The sequence below is a fragment of the Sesamum indicum genome, linkage group LG12 (assembly GCF_026168435.1).
Source record: "Sesamum indicum cultivar Baizhima isolate 11 linkage group LG12, ASM2616843v1, whole genome shotgun sequence".
Lineage (NCBI taxonomy): Eukaryota > Viridiplantae > Streptophyta > Magnoliopsida > Lamiales > Pedaliaceae > Sesamum > Sesamum indicum.
The window spans coordinates 9,231,174-9,251,738 of NC_142668.1; the positions used below are offsets into that span (position 1 = coordinate 9,231,174).

General features: G+C 32.2%; 1 protein-coding gene across 1 annotated transcript; it reads right to left on the bottom strand.

Annotated features, from left to right (window-relative positions):
* Positions 1 to 9,178: 9,178 nt before the first annotated feature.
* On the bottom strand, positions 9,179 to 16,970 carry LOC105178490 (cyprosin). Its single transcript, XM_011101971.3, has 14 exons — positions 16,811 to 16,970; positions 16,103 to 16,452; positions 15,942 to 16,002; positions 15,293 to 15,387; positions 15,099 to 15,211; positions 14,373 to 14,541; positions 14,256 to 14,295; positions 14,079 to 14,143; positions 13,024 to 13,137; positions 12,785 to 12,849; positions 11,170 to 11,326; positions 10,962 to 11,081; positions 9,948 to 10,036; positions 9,179 to 9,456 (listed from the first exon to the last, which is right to left on the bottom strand). The coding sequence occupies exons 2-14, from the start codon at positions 16,442 to 16,444 to the stop codon at positions 9,372 to 9,374; spliced, it is 1,515 nt and encodes a 504-aa protein (XP_011100273.1). The 5' UTR covers positions 16,445 to 16,452; positions 16,811 to 16,970; the 3' UTR covers positions 9,179 to 9,371.
* Between the last annotated feature and the right edge of the window lie 3,595 nt (positions 16,971 to 20,565).

The following is a 20,565-nucleotide window of genomic DNA, read 5'->3' on the forward strand; positions in this document are numbered from 1 at the left end:
TTTTAGAAAATATCAATTACATAACGAGCATATACTATAATTATATAGAGTTAATCTCTACAATATCATCGAGTCAATTGCTTATTTATGTTGATAATGATGATCAAGTACAAAATAATCTACACAACTAGCCCTCACTTGTATAATGAGTATAGACACCGATGGGGTAGGAGAGCCGTTAATGAATTTTAGGTGAATGACTACGCAGTGCATGGCGTAGCTTTCAAGACAACTGATGATTGACAAACTGTTGTGCCGTAGGTCAAACTGAGCAGTTGCAGCACTACTTTATTACAATTAGCTTATGATTAATTGCATTTTATTGTCTGAAAATTTAAAAGAATTATATATAATAAATTATAGGGTAAAATATACTTTGCCTCCTTGAATTATTCGTCATGTAATATTTACTCTTGAAGTAATAAATGTAACACTTATCCCGTTGATTGACAAAAATACCCCGCAAGTCTTGATCAATAATATTATTTTTAATATATTTTAGTATTTTATACGTTAAATCATCACTAAATTATTTTTAATTAATTTTTTTAATAAGTGAAGAATTTAAATTAAAGTGGAGTATAAATTCATATATATATAGTAGATACACAATAAATATAATATAACCAACAATTCATTTATGCTTCTTAAAAGAAATTGATAAATATATATTTGTGTGATTAACCAAAAGTTAAATATTTTTATAAAAAAATGAATAAATATATTTTATCATACTTTTTAAAGAAAATATGTTAAAAAAAATCGATATTTATTATTTATTTTTATCTAAAAGAATAAATAGTTAATAACTTGATTTTATTACCAAATCAATAAAATCTTTTCATGAAATTTTTTTGTGTATTTATTGTACTCATTTATTAGTTAACGTTGAGTCTGTGAAAAAAATAAAATTTGAGCTATTTACCTCATTGATTATATTTTACTTTATTATAAATAAAACATATTTTTTTCAATTAAGAAAATTGTAATTAAACTTAAAATGCAAAATTACTAAAAAAAATTCTTTGAACTAAATATGTATATATATGTAATATAAGGGCAATATTGTTTAAAAATTTAATTGTAGAAATAAAAGGTAATTGTTACATGACGAATAGTTCAGGAGCAAAGTGTATTTTACCTAAATTATATATATTTTCTTAATATAACTCAACCACTCGTCAAAAGAAAGTGTAAAGAGTAAGTGGTTTCACAGAACATAAGTTGCACCAACCTTCTCCAAATGGAAGATAATTAATTAAGGGAATTTGATTTCCAGTCCTATAATATAAGGGAAATTACAAGATTGGCACTACTGGCCCATTTGGTATTGTTTCCAAATGCACACTGTTTTGGATTTTGAAAATAGGGTTGATTATAGTTTTCTTTTCTGAGATTTGGTGTAATTACATATAAATGTTTTATGATTTGAGAAATTATATTTAGTATTCTTAATATTTGTTTTCATCTAACAAATTAGTCCATTTGTTAGTCAAAGTTTATCGAATTTACTAATATTAACAAAAAAAATTTATATTTACCCCGATAGATTTATTACTGACCTGTTGCAGGTTAAATAAATTTTTTTATAATTAAATTATACACCTTCACGTGTTAATGTATGTGAGGAGATATATCTTCACTGTTATAAAGGTAGTTTAGTCCGAAAAAAATATTTGACTTATAATAAGCCAGGTAAATATTAATTTTTCTATTAACATCAGCAAATTCAGTGAATTTGACTAATAAAAGAATTTATTTGTTAGATAGAAACAAACTTCAAAAGTTATATATATAATTTTTCAAACTATAGAAAATTTACATATAATTTCATCATATTTTAAAAGTGGAAAACATAATTATCCTTTAAATATGTTTGGTCAGGCACTTCCATTGAGAAGGCGCAATCCCACTGGCAAATGCTTCACAAAGCAATCTAGTGGAAATGGCTTAAGTGAAATACTTTTTATGCCCTCATAATTGTTTTCTTTCCCCTGTGCCAGAGGCGTGCAAGTATTCTTGTAACGTGACCTCTTACCTACAGTAAAACAACCTCTTCTCATTCAATCTTCTGACGCCCTGTTTTATTATATTAACGGATAATTATACTCATTTTTTCTAAAAAAAGGTTTTGTGTAGTTACACGTAGATTAGTTTGAAAAATTATATCTTATATTTTTTATATTTGCTTCTGTTTAAAAAATAAGTCTCTTTATTAGTTAAAATTTACTGAATTTGCTTATATCAACAAAAATTGATATTTATCATCGATGTACTTATTACTGACTTATTGCAAGTTAAATAATTTATTCGGACTAAACTACCCTTATAACAGTGAAGATATACCCCTTCACATACATTAATATATGAAAAACTATGAGGGTAATTTGATTATAAAAAAATTTATTTGACTTGCAATAAGTTAACTGGGGCTAAAAATAGATTTTTTTTAATTGTTTTTGTTAATATCAGTAAATTCGATGAATTTTTAGTAAAGAAAGTACTTATTTTGTTAGATGGAAGCAAACCTTAGGGTGCAAGATGTAATTTCCTAAAATACAGGAGATCTATGTGTCATTACACCAAACTTTAGAGGAGAGGAATGTAATTATCCCAAATATTAAATGTTATGTATCATTTTTAAGAAATTAACTTATGATACCAATAAGATTTAATATTTTTGACCTAATTATATGCAACTTGATTACTTTAATTTGTAAAAATTAGAAAGTATCAAATGGATTTGGAAATAAATTGTTGGATATAATACAAATATATTGAAACTTTAAGGTACTAAATTGAAATTTTATAAAGTTATTAGAGTTAAATTATATAAATTTAGAAATTGAGGGCCAATTTTTAATTTTAATAGAAGTATAAAAAAAATAAAAAGAGAGAAATAGAAAATTGGGAGTCTGATGTGGTGGTGTGAAGACAAAGTCACACGTGTTGCCATTTCAAATTATTGTGTCAAGATACATACATATCTATATAAACAATGGGAGTGTTTGCGGATACTTTAAAAATACGTTTTTCAATTTTGAATCCCCAAAAAATATTTTTGAAGTGTTTGGATGTATTTTCAGCTTTTTGAAACGGCTGAGCAAAGCATTTTTAAGCCAAAAGTTCGAAATAGTTTGGGGGGTGCTTCTAGCACTTTGGTTTTTTGCAAATAAATTCAACTCTATTTTGGTTGTTTTACCCTTGTTATAATAATTTTAATTCAACTTTTATTATTTTTAATTTATTTTTATAATTGTACATTTAAAGTTGATAATTTGAACAATTTAACAATAATCAGATTTACACTTTCACATATTTAATATTTTAAATTTTTTAAATTTTATTTGCTATTACATCTAATTATATTATTTCGTTCACATATTATAATTTGATTAAACACAGTTTTTGTAATATTTTTTAAAAAATAAGTATTAAATATACTAATCGGAATAGAATTTATTATTTTTTTGTGAAAAAATAATTATTAAAACAAACAACAAGTTAAAAAATAAGAACAAAATAGCATTTGTTTAACATAGGGAAAACAATTATCTTTAATTAATTAAGTTTATTTTGGAAATGATTTTTTTCTCCAAATATTATCAAATTTAGTTTTTAACTAGCTTTTAATTTTTTATAGAAACACTACTCACTTTTGATTCTACTATAATTTTCAACTTTTTCTACAAAAATCACTTCTCTATAAGTAGAAGTTTTTGCAAACACTCCCAATAGTAGGCCCAGAAGGTGTTTGGCTAAGCTTATAAGCTCCTCAAAACATCTTATAAGATGTTTGAGAGCTTATAAGCTCTAAATATTTGTTTGGCTAATTTCTTTTTAAAGAGTTTATAAGATCTCAAAATAAAATGTTTTGGATATATAAGCTCTTTTAAAAAAATTAACTTTCCTAATTTTTTTTTATAAAATTTTATAAGCTATATAAAATTAATATGCCATAAGACAACATCGTTCATACATGACGTGGGGATATTTCCTACATCCCTTATTGAGACCTTCACAATTGGGATTAAGACCTACAGAGATCAAGACAAACAACATTTCTGAAGGTATGTTTAGTGAAAGGTAGGGCCTTGGAGGACCTATAGCGCGAACGTATTGGAAGGTTATGAGAGACCTCTGTACACAAAGGACGGAATGTTAGAAAACCACTGCCAGAGCCGCCCGCACTACTCTGTTTGCACAATGTTGGTCCCCTGGACCACCTCTTGTCTTTATCAGCTGGGCTAGTACCCTCCTGCAGAGACTCTTCAAGCCAAAGAAAAAAATACGTGAGATCATACCAAAGCTAGAAAGGATGTTCAAAATCCTCCGTACTATCAATCGACACAGATGCCAATGGCATAACCTTTGACAATTGGGATCTTGCGGATATATACTTCCCACATAACGATCCCGTAGTCATTACTGTAGATTTAGCCAACTTCGTCGTACAGAAGGTGCTAGTAGATAGTGGTAGTTCAGCTGATATCATTTTAAAAAATGTGGTAGAAAGAATGGGTTTGCTTATGACGGATATAAAACCAATTAATACCCCACTCATGGGGTCCGGAGGGGGAAGCATAGCCCCCGCATGAGTCATAAGCTTGCCAACATCCCTTAGAGCAGATCCATGCCAAAAGACCATAATGGTCAGGTACTTGGTTGTTACATACCTTTCGCATATAATATTAAACTGGGACAAATTGCTTTAATCAGTTTTATATGGTGGTATCAACTTATCACCTTAAAGTTAAATTCCCCAATAAGCAATGGAATGAGACTGGTGAAAGGAGACCAGGAACAAGTAAGGAAGTGTTACATCCCAACAACAAAGGGAAACCGTGTGCCAGGAAAGAACTTTGGAGCCAAAGAGAAAAAGAAGATGGCATACCTTGACATTCAACCAGAGATCAAGAAGAAAAAGATGAAAAGAAATTGAGACTGCTGAGCACAAAATAATTGATTTGGTCCCAAGAGAGAAAGAGCGTACAACTCGGATTGAAAGCCAACTCCCCGAGGACATGGCATACGACTTGTAGAATTCCTAAGGAAAAATGTGAATATGTTTGCTTGGTCAGCATCCGATTTCCAAGGTATCAGCCTTGAAGTTATTGACATCGACTGAATGTGGATCCGAACGTGAAGTCGATAAGGCAGAAGAGAAGAAACTTTGGGCATGATAGGAACCTGATTATTGAGAACGAAATGAACAAATTGCTGGCAGCAAGGTATGTCCAAGAAGTCCAATACAAATGTGGTGATCGTCACCAAACCCGGGGAGAAATGGAGAATGTGCATTAATTTCACAGATCTCAACAAAGCTTGTCCAAGAGATCCCTGTCCCTTGCCCTGCATGGACCAACTAGTAGATTCAACTGCGGGCTATGCACTCTTGAATATGATGGATGCTTTTTAGGGATACCATCAAATACTTATGGCAAAAGAAGATTGTGTGAAAATTTCATTCATCACGAAAAATGGCACATACAGCTACAGGGTCATAACTTGCAAACTGAAAAATGCTAAGGAGCAACCTATCAAAGATTGGTGAATCAATGTTCAAATAACTGATTGAAAAAACCATGGAGGTGTATGTTGATAACATGTTAGTTAAAAAAAATGAAGCAGACACAACACTTGAAACATTTGGAAGAGTCTTTTATGATTATGAGAAAGTACGAAATAAAGCTGAATCCAGCGAAATGCGCCGTCAGGGTCAGAGGAGAAAAATTCTTGGGATAGATGGTCACTGAGAGAGGAATAGAGGTCAACCCGGAGAAGATCAAAGCGATCTTGCAAAATGCCAATGCCAAAATCCGTGGAAGACATCCAAAAACTGGCAAGAAAAATGGCATCTCTTAGCAGATTCATTTTAAAGGCTGCAAATAAAGATTTACCCTTTTTTAATATCCTGAGAAATTTTAAAAATTTTGAGTGGACCCCTGAGTGCGACAAAGCTTTTAACTATTTGAAAGAATACATGTCTTTACTCCCCTACTAGCAAAGCTTATAGAATGAGAATCGTTATATTTGTACTTGGTTGTGACAAAATATGCTGCAAGCTCCATTTCAATAAGACTTCTGAATCGTGACCAGCGACCAGTTTACTATGTGGTCGCATGTTCAAAGGTGCAGAGAAAAATTACTTGCTGATTGAGAAGTATGCATTAGCCTAATAGTTACTGCAAGAAAGTTGAAACCAAACTTTCTGTCTGATGCTATAATTGTGTTAATTGATTAACCTTGAAGCAAGTCTTAACAAGACTCGATGCGTCAAGAAGGCTAGTGAAACAAAGAATTTCACATAAACCTATTATCATCTAGAAAATAGTTTATTTTTTCAATCTAAAACTCGTGACCATAATGCATTAAGATCTGTAAAAAACTTGTGTAACCAAATGAATCACGTCTATGTATGTCTACATATCGTTCAAGTCACACCATGAATTACCCTATACTATGTCGAATTCTGTCTTAGTTCATCAACATAACTAATTAAATTTAAGAGTTGATCATGCTCGCAAATTATAAAAACAAGAACAAGAGGTGGTAGTATTTCCTCGAGGTGGTGCTTGATTCTTTGCCAATCCACTCTACTAGGCCCTTGTTCTTATAATGTCGCTTGTCACCATTCTTGATTTTTCTCTTTCTCATGTGAGATTGATTCCATGCCTTGGTATGTTCCTTGTACAATTCGACATTCTCGCAGGCTTGTTCCCTTCATCTCTTCAACTTATTAGGTCGTCGCCCCTTGTTCTCACTTGTCTTTTTCCAAGTAGACCATGCTTCAACTGGTGCTTTTACTTTTCGATTGGAAGTACATATTCATTCAAAAGCAACACCTTCTCTTATTTTGACTTTAATTCTTGTCCAATGTTTACAACATTTGTAACCTCTTTATACTCTTCTTTCGTACCCTACAAATTATTCCCATTAAAATTTTCTGTGTAATTTCATTTAAATCCTCACATTTGACTAAATGTACATGATCAGCCCTAGGGATATCAAGGCTACCAATTACAAATATATCATGCTCATGTACAAATTGAAGTAATCAAAACGTTTTCTTCCTTTTTCTCCTTTCAGCAGCCATATAGTAAACATGTATCGCTCTTTCTTTTTTGCCTTTTTTTCTTAATTTGTTATTAGATTATACTAATTATGTTAATTATATGTTTAATTAGTTAATCATTAACTAATCATTACTAATTAAACTCTAACAATTCTCCTTAATTAATTGTTAAGTCATTGATTATAAGATTGTTAGATATAACTATATTATAAATAATATTTATCATATTCTCCTCAGACATTTCCTCACCCGCCCACTTCATCCCCTTACTTGCCGTCAGCTCCTGTCTCCGCCTCCCCTCCTCAGCCGGTCTCTCTCTCCCAACCACCTCCTCTGCCCGTCGCCGTTGCCTTCTCTCTCTCCCTATATATATATTTATCATCTCTTAAGATTTTGTATAATTACATACAAATTTTAATTTGAAAAATTATATCTAATATCTCTAAGGTTTACTTTCGTCTAATAAATAAGTTTTCTATTAGTTAAAATTCGTCAAACTTGTCGATGTTAACAATAAATTGGATAACAATTTCATACTTACCCCTATTGACTTATTAGCGATTTGTTGCGGGTCAAATAATTTTTTATGATCAAATTACCTTTATATATTTTCACACATTAATGCATGTGAGGAGGTATATTTTCACTATTACAAGAGTAGTTTAGTCAGAAAAAAAAATCGTTTAACCTGCAATAAGTCAGTAATATTAATATGAATAAATTTAATGAATTTTAACTAATAGCAAGACAAACCTATTTGTTAAATGTAAGCAAGTTTCAGAGATATTACATGTTATTTTTCAAACCACAAAAAATTAATCGATAATTATACCAAATCTAAAAAGAACATGTCCTAATAGTCTATAATAAAACAATGACACAATATTTTATCCTTACAAGTGTTGGTAACAACTTTTGTATAATTCTTGTCATTATTAAATTACAAAAATCCTTATCGTGATCAAACAAAAAATGTCACTTAGTACATATATTAGTGATAATTTTTATGCCACGCTTTAATGTTTAATCCCTAATAATATATATATATATATATATATATATATTGGTAGTGTTTAAATTTAGTTGAGAAAATAAAGAAGTTTATTTTACCATATGAATTACAATTCATGATTGACATTTTATTACTTTCATAATCTTATTCCACAACTTCAAAACCTTAATTCTAAAAAATAAAATCTTACATTAAGAAACATGTTGTAAGACGTATGAACTTATAGAAAAATTTAGATTACTTTAGGATTGATTGATTTGAATTTGCGAGAAAAATTTTAAAAAAAAGTATTTCAAATGACTTTATGACAAAATAGTTTAAAATCGGACAAAAATCCCTTTTGGTCCTTGTACTTTTGGTCAAAATTGATTTTTGGTCCCTAAATTTTTCGAGACACAAATTTGATTTTTAATTTTTACAATTTTGATCGAACCATTAAAATTGAATTTTACAGATGTTAAGTTTGGAGGGAAGCGAATGGACCAAAATCATAATAATTTGTAAAATTTAGAAACCAAAAAGTCATACCTCAAAAGGTGTACAGGCCAATATCATAATAATTTATAAAGATTATGAACTAAAATTGAGTTTGTCCCATAGTACAGAAACCAAAAGTCTACTCTTTAAAATTGGGAAAAATGCAACCAACCCCTTTATGATATCACAAATGAGCAAATTATCCTTTTATGAAAAATAAATAGCGATTTACCTCCTTATATTTTTTAAAATACAATAATTTACTTCCCTATGTTTTTTAAAATGAAGCAATTTACCTCCATGTATAAGGAGGTAAATTGCTTCATTTTAAAAAGTATATGGAGATAAATTGCTATATTTTTTTCATAGGGAGATAATGTGCTCATTTTTAATATCACATGGGTAAATTGCTATTCACCCCTTTAAAATCTATTAATATTCAACAAAATATTATCTAAATCTAAAATCCAAGGATTTGAAATCCTTTCAAGTGTACAATTATCCAAATAAATTAGTTAAACTTAACCAAACACCCTCTAATGAACAACCATTGATGAACTTACAATTAAAGGTAAAGCTTAGTTGAAAATGAACTTTCACATTAACACCAACAATGCAGAAGAAGATGAACAGCTATTATTTCCAACAGTGAACAAGAACATGGTTTCTGGTACCCGACCTTGAAGGGTCAATCCATGGAGAATTACAGGAGCTTCAAAGTCATTCAGAGTATGTAAATATCACAACATACAGTGTTGAAGATCTGAGTAGAAATCGGAGAAGGATACGTCATATATATACACTCTCTCAAGCAGCTTCAGCAAAGCCAACTTTCATATTCCCGTAGTCAAACACAGTGTGATACTGCCCCATGAAAACATCCCCCAAGATCCTGTAAAATCATGCACACGACATCCACAGCAGCTATAAGTCGGGCGAGAGCGACCTCCGATGAGTCAATTGTTTGCTAAAGCATAAATGCATTTTTCATCCTATAAATTAGCATGACTTAAAACGTAATTCTGTCTATTCGTTCTATAATTTTATTCCACAATCTATTAGCTTACGAGCAACCTAGTCTAATTTGGTAAGCAATTTAAAAGTTAGCTTGAAAAATTCAATATTAGTCTAATTTTTAGCATAACATCGGATTTTATGAAATTTACCCCAAAACATCTCTATTTTTTTCCAATTTTCGGCCAATTTGGTTAGGTCCGAAGTGTGTATTTTTCCCTTGAGTATGTACAATAAGTAACAAGAGCTTTGGTTCATTGGCTAAGTTTACGAGGGAATGCCAAATATTTGTTTAGGAAGCGATAATAAAATGTGCGGGGAAGTGCAAGAAGCATTCTACTAATGGAGAATGACAAAGCGGAAGATTACCATAGAGGGCCGCGAGGCGGAGGCACATCTAAGGCTGTGAATCCACTAATGCACTGAGCTGCATCACCCTCACCGACTTTGAGGACATACTGACCAGCAAAAACAATAAAACACGGAGGTAATGTAATTACGCATAAAACATGGACCTTTTTATGCATCCAATCAACTAAGTAACAAAAGCAAAGGAAATGTGTTGTAGAATCACAGCATGTAGACATCAAGGAAATGCGATGGACAAAATAGGGTTAGGAAAATTTCGCACACCCCTGGAACAGTGATGAATAAAGAAAGACAAACTTCCAGAACTCAATTTCTTGGGAGGCATGACAGTAATTCTCAAAACTAGGAGTGAAGAACGTACATGTTTACTCTTCCGTTATATGTCAGTGTGAGCAAGCTCTTCCATATTTCATTCTTGCATTAGAAAAGACATTTTACCCTTTTTTTCTTTATCAACGTTTCTTCATTTTCTACCTCATTTAGTTCCACTTTCTCCATTTATCAAATATAGCTCTAATTTCTAGAGTTCTCTCTTTCCCTTTCGCAGTTGTGGGATGATGAACTACATGTTTCTGTAGTCACAGTGATCTTATCAGAATCTGAAGATAGACTGGAGGCCGACGTATGCCCAATTTCATTTTTATCTTTATCTGTTTCTTTCCAAGTCAGAAATAAGATTTTTAGAACATTATTGCAGTTGAAAATAACATCAATTGGAAACAAATTCACCAAACACATCAATGCGGCATTTCTCAAGAATGTCAACACATTGCTGCTCGGAGGTGAAGCAAGCTAATCAAATCAAAAATGGATGACAACATCTAGAGCTCAATACTAATTTCGTTCTACCTCTTACAATGGAGTCTATATCCTGCATAAGTTGTTCACATGTGCATTCAAACCAAGGATAATGAATAGAAAGGCTAATTTCCACTAGAACATAGCACGAATATTTTTAAGAAAGAAAAAAAGTGCATATAAAGGTAAGATGGAAAAGAAGTCCACTTTGCATACCTGCTCTGGGGTGAGATCAAATGATTTACCACCTATGGTAAAGGAAACATTTGGCATAGAAGAAAGGACACTGCAGTCGACAGCTGATTCTCCCATTGGACTTGGAAGCCGGTCACATAGCTGGCGTTCAAATTAAAGCTTTCAGACCACACACACACACACCAAAAAAAAAGGGTATAGACCTCTCCAAGATATGGATTTTCTCTACCTCGTTAATGTAGTCCAAAATCTTTTCTTCTGTTACGTTCCGTCTAAGTTGATTCTGCATCCATACAACTGCCATTTGGCAAGCGGTGCACATCTCATCATGGAGACCATATGAATCTTTAGTGCTGTCCTTGTCCACCACACTCTCAATAATCATACTGAATATAGTGTCAAAATGAACTCCATGTCAAACATATACAATTGACTCCAGTTGACAAGAAGGAATTAATAGCAATTATCATGCAAGAAAAAGGTACTTATCTGAAAGCACTGAAGTTGAAATCAGGAGAATATGATGTTTCATAATAGTTGCCCAAATTTAACAACAAGATTTGGTCATGATATAGAATGATTAAGCCAGCAACAAAATAGAATGAATACAAGGATGTACGAATATTATTTGATCTACATGACATTTTTACTTTTAAAAGGTTTAAAACACACTTTACATGTGTGCTCATAGTTGCATTCACCCTCTTAAAGAAAAAAGGTAAATCCCTCATGGAGAAAAGATATGGCATTGATGAAAATTTTTAAGACGAAAATACCCTCCCCCCCCCCCCCAAATATATATATATATATATATATATGTGTGTGTGTTTTATAACAATAATTCCTAGAAGCTAATTTGAGTATGTTGAATTTTTTATCTAAATAAAATTTATTTGTAACTAACATATAAATATGTAAAAACTCCATAAGTTGAAGATCCTTATATTTTTTATGTAATTCTTCAAAAAATTTATATAGCATCTATTTCATATCATCGTATCCCTAAAATATGTGTATAAATTTTTATAAATGACATTGTAAAATATTTGTTGAAAAGCACCTCAATTAATTCTTTAATATCTAACAGACAAATAAAATAACTACTGTCCATATAAGTGTATGCTATATGCATTATGCCATATGTATTAAAACTTTACAATGTTCATACATATAAATTAATACCTAAAATAATTATATCAAAATGGGTAATTTGATTTGGTTATGTTCACACACACACACACACACAAACATATATATATATATATATATATTAGTAATTGCACAAAATGATGTCGAACTTATAATATATGCATTGATGTGCATAAAATGTAAGTGAACATATACAACCTGTGCATATATAATATTAATCTACAAGAATGTTCGATAATTTTGTGAATGTCTTAGCTATAATTATCTTAAATATTTATCTAAAGTAATTGAATATAAAGCATATAGTTTGTATATAACATAAAATATTACTTTTATAGAACTATGTATACAATATACATAATTAAATAACAAGATATTACAGATATCATGTGCATTTTTCACGTAAACAAATTTTCTCTACGAAAAGCAGTTCTTCTACACATTTCTATACTATATATATTTATACAAATTCTAAACTTTAAACATTATTTTACAAATAGAAGTTTAATAAGAATTTAAAATCACAAAAGGTAGTCATATGGGGTGTTTGTGACAGAACATACAAGGGAATTTTCAACCTAAAACTTTTGGTTGACGCCACGTCCTTTTTTCTAGGGGGTTTTTAGCTACCTTTTAACCTTGAAGGGGGGTAAAACATGTATTTAACCCTTAGTAAGAAAATAATTGAACCTCACCTAACATCACGAATGCCATCAGAGGAGCATAAACCTATTCTTGAGCAGATTCTCTGAGGTTCTTCCTGTAAACAACATGAAAAGCAGAATTCAGCTGTTAGAAAAGTAAAGTAGCCTAATAAGTAATAACTAGAGTGTTACAGATATGATATTCTTCAATTTATCAACTGATATATTGCAGTTTATCAAATATTCTCGAGAAAAAAATGAACTAGAGAAAAATGCAGAATATAACATACCTTAGATAACAACATCTCCAGTATGGTTTTGCCGTATAGGGAAACGACAGATTTGCATTCCTGGCTTACAACACCAGTAGCTCCAATGGCATGATTAATTAAAGTAACAACAGTCTGAAAATAGGATTTCCAACATGTTACCATTAAAGAAATAATAAGTGTCACTCTTGTTGCACTTACACTAATTCTGATCACAAAAGCTTCAGATGCACCATGTGAATTCAGAAAAAACTTACTGATGAACATGACATGTGTGATATGATAGGGTTAACACTCTTTCTAGCAGCTTCAGCAAATAATAGATATTTATCCCGAAATAGGTCATTCAGGTTGCAACTACCCTCCACTAGAATCACATGCTCAACCACTAACTGCTTTTGCTTATTTTTAGTTCAAAAGAAAAAACAATGAACTCTTCAAAGAGCGTTTCATATAGATTTCTTGGGTGGTCAAAAGCCGTCCAGAAGCTTTGTTTACTTTGTGGTTCTTAGCAAACTTTTGCCAACAAAGTCTTCAGAATCCACATCATTGCTTCCTCTCTTTGGCACAAGTCAAAAGAGATACAATATGATGTAAAGGTAAAGGCTTGAACCTCAAAAATCACCAAATGTAATGTTTAAGAAAAATAATTGGGGCACCTCTTGCCTTATAATGCAAAAGAATAGTTGGCAATGCTTACCAGAATACGATAAGCTTCTGAATGCATACATAACATTCACTTAAAAATGATTTTTTACTAAGGTGACATGTGTTTAATCTAAAAGTCTATAGTCATAATTATGATATTGTTGGAGCAAATAAATGGATTATGGCTCGCTGCTCGCGCTGCCTTGTGTATGAAATTTCTAAATGAGAACGTGAAAAATCCTTAAATAGAAAAAGAAAAAGAAAATGTGAGAGAACGTCTTAGAAGTCATCTGTCATGTAACATCCATCTTCATATGCCATTTGGCACCATTGGAGAAGAAATGAATTTGATTGTAGGTTGAATAAGTCACTGAGAATACATTTGAAATAAGCTACTGTAGGTTTAATGAGTAATTGAGAATACATACAGTTGGTCCTGCTAATAAGGAGGTTCCAGAGTCGGCTATTGCAGAGCAACCACCAGAACAAAATCCTGGAGAAACGTACAGATTAGATCTATGAATTTTGCTAGGAAAGTAAAGATAAATGGTAATAAAACCATCAAAATGCACAAGCAAGATAGAAATAGAAGTTCCATAAATCACCAGTTGTCTCCCCGCCAATTAGAACTTCACCCATGTCAAACTGAGAACAGAGAAAGTCAAGGAAATGAGTGCAAGCATGCAAAGATATTCAGAAAGTGAGAGGTTAAGAAGGAGCACCTGCCAGTAACCCTTTTGAGTAACAGGAACATATGTATGTTCCCCCTTGAAATGATTAGGATCAACACCACCAAAAACAAGTTCACCCCCATCTTCCTCGTTACCTTTTCGATTTAACCAAAATGAAAAAACTGGGTCTTTCACTAGACCTTGATTCACCATATTGTACCTGTTAGAAAAGAAATTGGATGAATAGAAGAAATATTGATGCAGAAACTACCAAATGATAGACCACTCACTTTAGCATTTGAAAGAGGATGATTCGAGTCTTTCTATCAAATAGAAGTAATTCATTTTGATTCTAACTGTTTTCTACGACTTGGGATATTTTGTTAATGTAAAAGACAATAATACTTTTTTTTATTTTGAATTCACAACAATTCCATCTATTAGTCATAGTTTTACATTCTCACTCTCTTTTGTTTGAGTTCATAGTAATACGGGTTCAGTTTTTCTCTGAGTTTATAGCATTAGTGTTTGATCTTATACTAACTTGCAATCTACTAATTCGATAGGAAAGAGGCCTTGTTATATTTACGTGCATCTGGACTATTCCAGAATTAAAACTTTTTTCTAACTGTTTGTAGGACAATACTTATACATACTTGTTCTACATCAGCTGTCCACTATAAGAATGTTCATACATCTTAGTGGATCAGCTGTCCTTACTTCAAATCAGCAGACAGTTTAAGTGTGTGTATCTGTCTCTTTGTTTAAATTTCTTACCAGACAGGAACAGCATTCCCAACAGAAATTTCCTGAAATCCAAGTCCAAGAATACCATCAAACTTGGCTGCCAAGAAGGTAATGCCTGGCTCTTTTGTCGCTTCAATGAAATCCTAATGACAAAAGGATATAGAAGTTAATACAAGGCAAATTCATAAAATGGTTTCTCATTTTTATTTCTTTTTAAGATATACCTGATCCTTAACAACAAGGTTGCCGAGTTGAACGTGATCTCGGCTGAAAAAACCGGAGATAGATCCAGTTCCATAATGGATTGCAGCAGATTTACCTTCATAAAGAATAAATCCATATATGAAACTTCTCTTGTGCATGGTACACAGCACAAAATGAATGTGGGTAGCAATGAGCATTTTCATAGTGCTCCATCCATTGAGAAGGCCATATTTAGATATTAAAACAAGTTCGTGCCATCATGATATACATTAACAATCAATTTCTTCGGAGCATTGATTTTCTTCAAGCATGTGCAAGATACCCCATGAAGTTATTTAGAGATGAAACTGGGAAACAACAATTGCTCTCATATTAATCAACTGTTGGCAAAAAAGAACCACCAGTACTTGGAATGAGCTCATACATGTCGTATTTCATTGTGTCACCAATAAATTATCATCTAATACATATAGAAAGAAACCAGACTTGAAAGAACTTTTCAGTTTTCAAGTATTCATTGTCAAACAAATGCTAAAACTTATGTCTAAGGAACTTCCCTAACATTGTATAAAACAATTATCATAAATGCATGAGCCACAGTTCACAAACTGCCTATTGTATTTACATACTCAGCCCACAATGGAGGAACAATAAAAGAACTATAGTTACCATTCTTTTTGTAGGTACTTGAACGGCTTGACTTATACTTCGAATGGAAAAGGCAGGCAACCTGCAACCAATGGAAAACCCATAAGCAGAAAAAACACATGCGGAAATGCAGTAATACTTTTCAATAATATTGATCAAACAATAGTAACAAGAAGACTCACAGAAAAGTAGCACTTTGATGATGGCACCCAAAGATTAGAACTTCCAGTGTCAAAAATCACAGTGAATTTCTGGGGAGGTGTCCCAATACCAATCTCACCAAAATATTGAGCATCCAAGTAGTTCTTCAGAGAAATGATATCAGTACCCGAAACTTCATTAACACCACCTAAATTATTAGAACCCCCCTGCTTTGAGCCAAGAGTTTCCGAGAACCGGTTGATCTGATTCAGCTTCCTCTTCTTTAGCCCAATTCTCAACAACCCATCAGCACGGGCCGAAAACACAGTAGAAAACAGCAGAAAGAGCAGCACAAGTGCAGCAAAACCGTATCTTTTACCCATTGCACAAACTGCAAAGAGCCATTTACAAAAGCTCTGTAATTAACTTCAACCCCTATGCGTTGACCCATAAAAACACTAAAGAGTTCACTGATCATGAGCAAAAATTTGAAGGGCCTTTAATAGGAATTATAGGACTCCCATTCTCTTGCCTAAAACTAAATGGGCTGTTTTTCATAAGCTTTTTTCATAGTAAACTCCATATTCAGACACCTATTGCAATCGGCAGACTATTTTCTTGGTCTATTGATTGTTTTTCCAACTACCTAGAAGCCTAAAAACAGCTACAAAGTATAGGATCGTAACAAAAATTCATCATCTTCAATTAAGTGATCTTCTGCAAAAATAATTCAAGTTTGTAAAAGTTACCTGAGTCCTGAAGGAGAAGATGAGAGAAGAGGACAAAAACGAGCAAACCGAGAAAGAAGTGTAGTCAATGGTTTGGTGGGAGCCTTGGGGGCTGAAAAGTGACCAATTACGCAATATACTCGCAGTGAAGGCGCATTCAATTTGTTTAAATTTTTAAGGGATAGTTACACTCACAATCCAGAGGTATGATTTAACGATGGAACCCACTATTTCTTTATTCATTTAATCTTTTTTTTATTGACTATATTTTTGACACCTAGCAAAAGAAAATTTCTTATTTCTTTCGTATTTCACAGTAAAATACCTAAAAAAAGAAAAAATCGTGGTCGGGAAGGTTATAGTAGCCAAAGCCATTGGAATTTGTATAAATCTTTATATTTTACAAAATTATATTTAATATTTTTTTAAATTTATTTTTATTTAATAAATAAGTTATTTCATTAGTCAAAATTCATTGAAATGATGATATTAACCAAAAAACTAAAAAATAAAATCTATATTACCCCCAATTGATTTATTACTGACTTATAGTAGATCAAATGAATTTTTCTATAAGCAAAATTACCTTCATACGTCTTCATACTTTAATGCTTGCGATGAGATATATTTTCATCATTATAAGGGTAGTTTAGTTCGAAAAAAATTATTCGACTTATAATAAGTTATTAATAAGCTAATTTACGGTAAATATCAAGTCTTATTAAGTTTTTTTGTTAATATCAGCAAATTCAGTAAATTTTGATTAACGGGGGACTTATTTGTTAGATGGAATGGAAGGAAACTCAAGGATGTTAAATATAATTTCTCAAACCACAGGGGAGCTTTGTGTAATTACACCAAATCTTATGAGAGAGGAGTGTAATTATCTCAAAATTTAATTTTTACAAGTGTGGCGTCGTTCTTACGTATAATTAATACTTTTTATATTTTAAAAATATTATAAATAAAACTAAAGTATATAAATTAATATATTGCATTGAAAAAATTAATTTATTGATTAATAAAAAATTTAAAAAGTTGAATATGTTAATTACTTTCCCACTTATAAGCGCATAATACAGCATTGTCATTGACGTGTTTTGTGAGTGTGGATAGACCTTTTTAATTTAAATTCTCTTATTATTCAATTTTATTATTTGTATTTCTTTGAAATAATTACCTATTTTTTTTTTGGTTTAGTAATAAATAATATGATTGAATAAAAAATAGGAGAAAAGAGGGTGAAAGTATTGGAGCCGAATTATGAGAAATAATATAATCATGTTTCAACTAATATTGATCTTTATTTCTCACTCTAAAACTCTCTCTCAACAATCATCTTCTTCAGACTCCCACCACTCCTCAGCCGTCGCCGGCGACACCACTCGCTCCACTTGACCAGCTCATCACCGCCGAACCCTCCCCCCGTTCAATTTCTTCCTTCGCGCACTCACTGTCTACTGCTCACCGCCGCCAGCTCCGCCTCACCTCAACCTTTATTCTGCTGTCATTCTCCCACCTGTTGAAGCTCCCATGGCAGACCCCCACCCTCAGCCCTCTTCCTCCGTACCAACTCCTTTGATGGTTTTCCCATGAGGATTTTCAAGTGGACCCCAGACTTTGATCCTCAAATTGAGTCTCTTATTGCTCCAGCCAGGCTCAAGCTGCCGAACCTGCCCTGTCGTCTCTTTGAAAAAAATGCCCTCTATAGTATTGCTAAGCAAGTTGGCAAACCCCTCAGGATGGACGAAGCAACGCAGATCTATCACGACGAAATCTGGCAAGAATTTGTGTGGAAATTGATCTTACAGCACCCACAATGCAATGTCCGTATAATTTTTCACATAATTGAGATTAATTGGTAATTATTTAGAAATTTAAATTTAATTATAAATAAATTATACATTAAATTTGAATATAATAAAATGTGAACGGATTAAATTGGAGTTTGTTATAATATTTATGGGCAAATTATATTAATTAAGAAATTAGGAGGACGTAACGGGTATTTTTAAAAAAAAATTAAATTAAATAAAAAAAGAGAAAAGAAAAGAAAATTATAATTTACTAGCCATTTATTTCCTTTTATAGAATTTTCCATGGGCTGAAAAATGGGGGTTGGCAAATTTTATCAATTAAGATGCAAGGCCCAACGAATTTTTATTTAAATCTAATTTAATAAAATCCACCCAATTGAGCCCAATATGTATTTAATTAGATTAAATACATAAGCTCATATTGTCCTCATTAATAAGATCCAACTTATTAAATGATGAGGACAAGCCCAATATAAATTAATGCCATTAATTTATTCTTGGGATTTTTCCATCCATTGGAACTCTTATTTTGCAAGTAATCCAATTTACTTGTGAAATTAATTCCAAATTAACTCATTGTTCTTTCCCGATGATTTGTGTATAACTCTTTAGGTTCATGACCCTAGAGACTAGGTGAATGACCGTGTGAACATTTAGGTTCTCGAGTCCATATGGGTACGGTCCTTCCGTCCTGTCTCCCGGCCTTAGTCTAGGCATGGAATTAGGTGTCGATTCTCATCCTGGACTAAACATCTATACTTAATACTTAAGATTGCATTACGCCAAGTTTCTCAACATAGAAGCCTCCTTTTCATATTCAATCAACGACTATAGCCATAGATTCATATAGTGTGAACACATCTCCAAGTGCATAGGAGATACCTTTGTCTCATACTAACAGGGGATGGATCCTCTTATTGGAACTCACCGTCTTCGTTACATACTCCGACTGTATTGAACAAGGCTTATGATAATTATATTTATGATACAATCACCTCTCGTGCACATCCAAGATACAGTCATCGTATGCACGTGACTGCCGTGATTCCTCAAGTCTGAGGACTACGCCCATATTATCAGAGTCGGAGATTCGAGTAATACTGACCAATCCTCCAAGGCTTCCATGTGACAATCCCTGCGAGTCAGTTCAGTCAGTTGACCACCTTGTCAATTAACCGACTGAAATTGCATAGACCTCCAACGTCTGTCGCTGATGAAATGCGACACTCATCCCATGAATGCAATACTCAGTGCAAGTCTCAGTAGGACTCTCGATGTCTAGTCTTAGGTCCTCGACTTGAAACATTTCGGACCAACCATCAGAAGTTGGTTTCAAAATCGTCATCCAATGCGCAACCCAACTCATGGGTTATTAAATGGTCTGTGGGCATCTATTATGACGTCGAAGCAGTGCTTAACGTAATTGGTAAGCACAACAGATACGTGTCCAAAGATGAATACTTATCATATTCGTTGGAACAATATTACTTAAATAAAGATTGCTTTAACGATTCTCAAAACTACCAACCCCAATTGACTTTTTTATCACAATATATTCAATTCAATTTCACTATTGATAGTCTCTTTCCACGATGAAATAAATACATATTATATATAATACCATTTTTTAAATATTTTGCAGACTTTGTGAAAACGACTGTGTGCTGATGCTGACGATGCCCAAAAAGGAAAAAAAAAATGATGAAGGAAATTCACAAAGGAAGTTCAGATAACCATTCTTGGGCTCATCCTTTGCCAAATAGGGCTCTCATTTGAATTCTTTGGATTTTATGGGTCGGGTAGCAAAGACGTCATTGTAGTTGTATTAGAGTTTTAGTATAAAGTGATACTAAATATTTAAAGTTCTATATGTTCTTTTGTACTAAATATTAAATTTGAAGTTATCTAAAGTTCTATATTTTCTTTCAATTTGAAGTTATTTATTTGTTTATGTTTTGA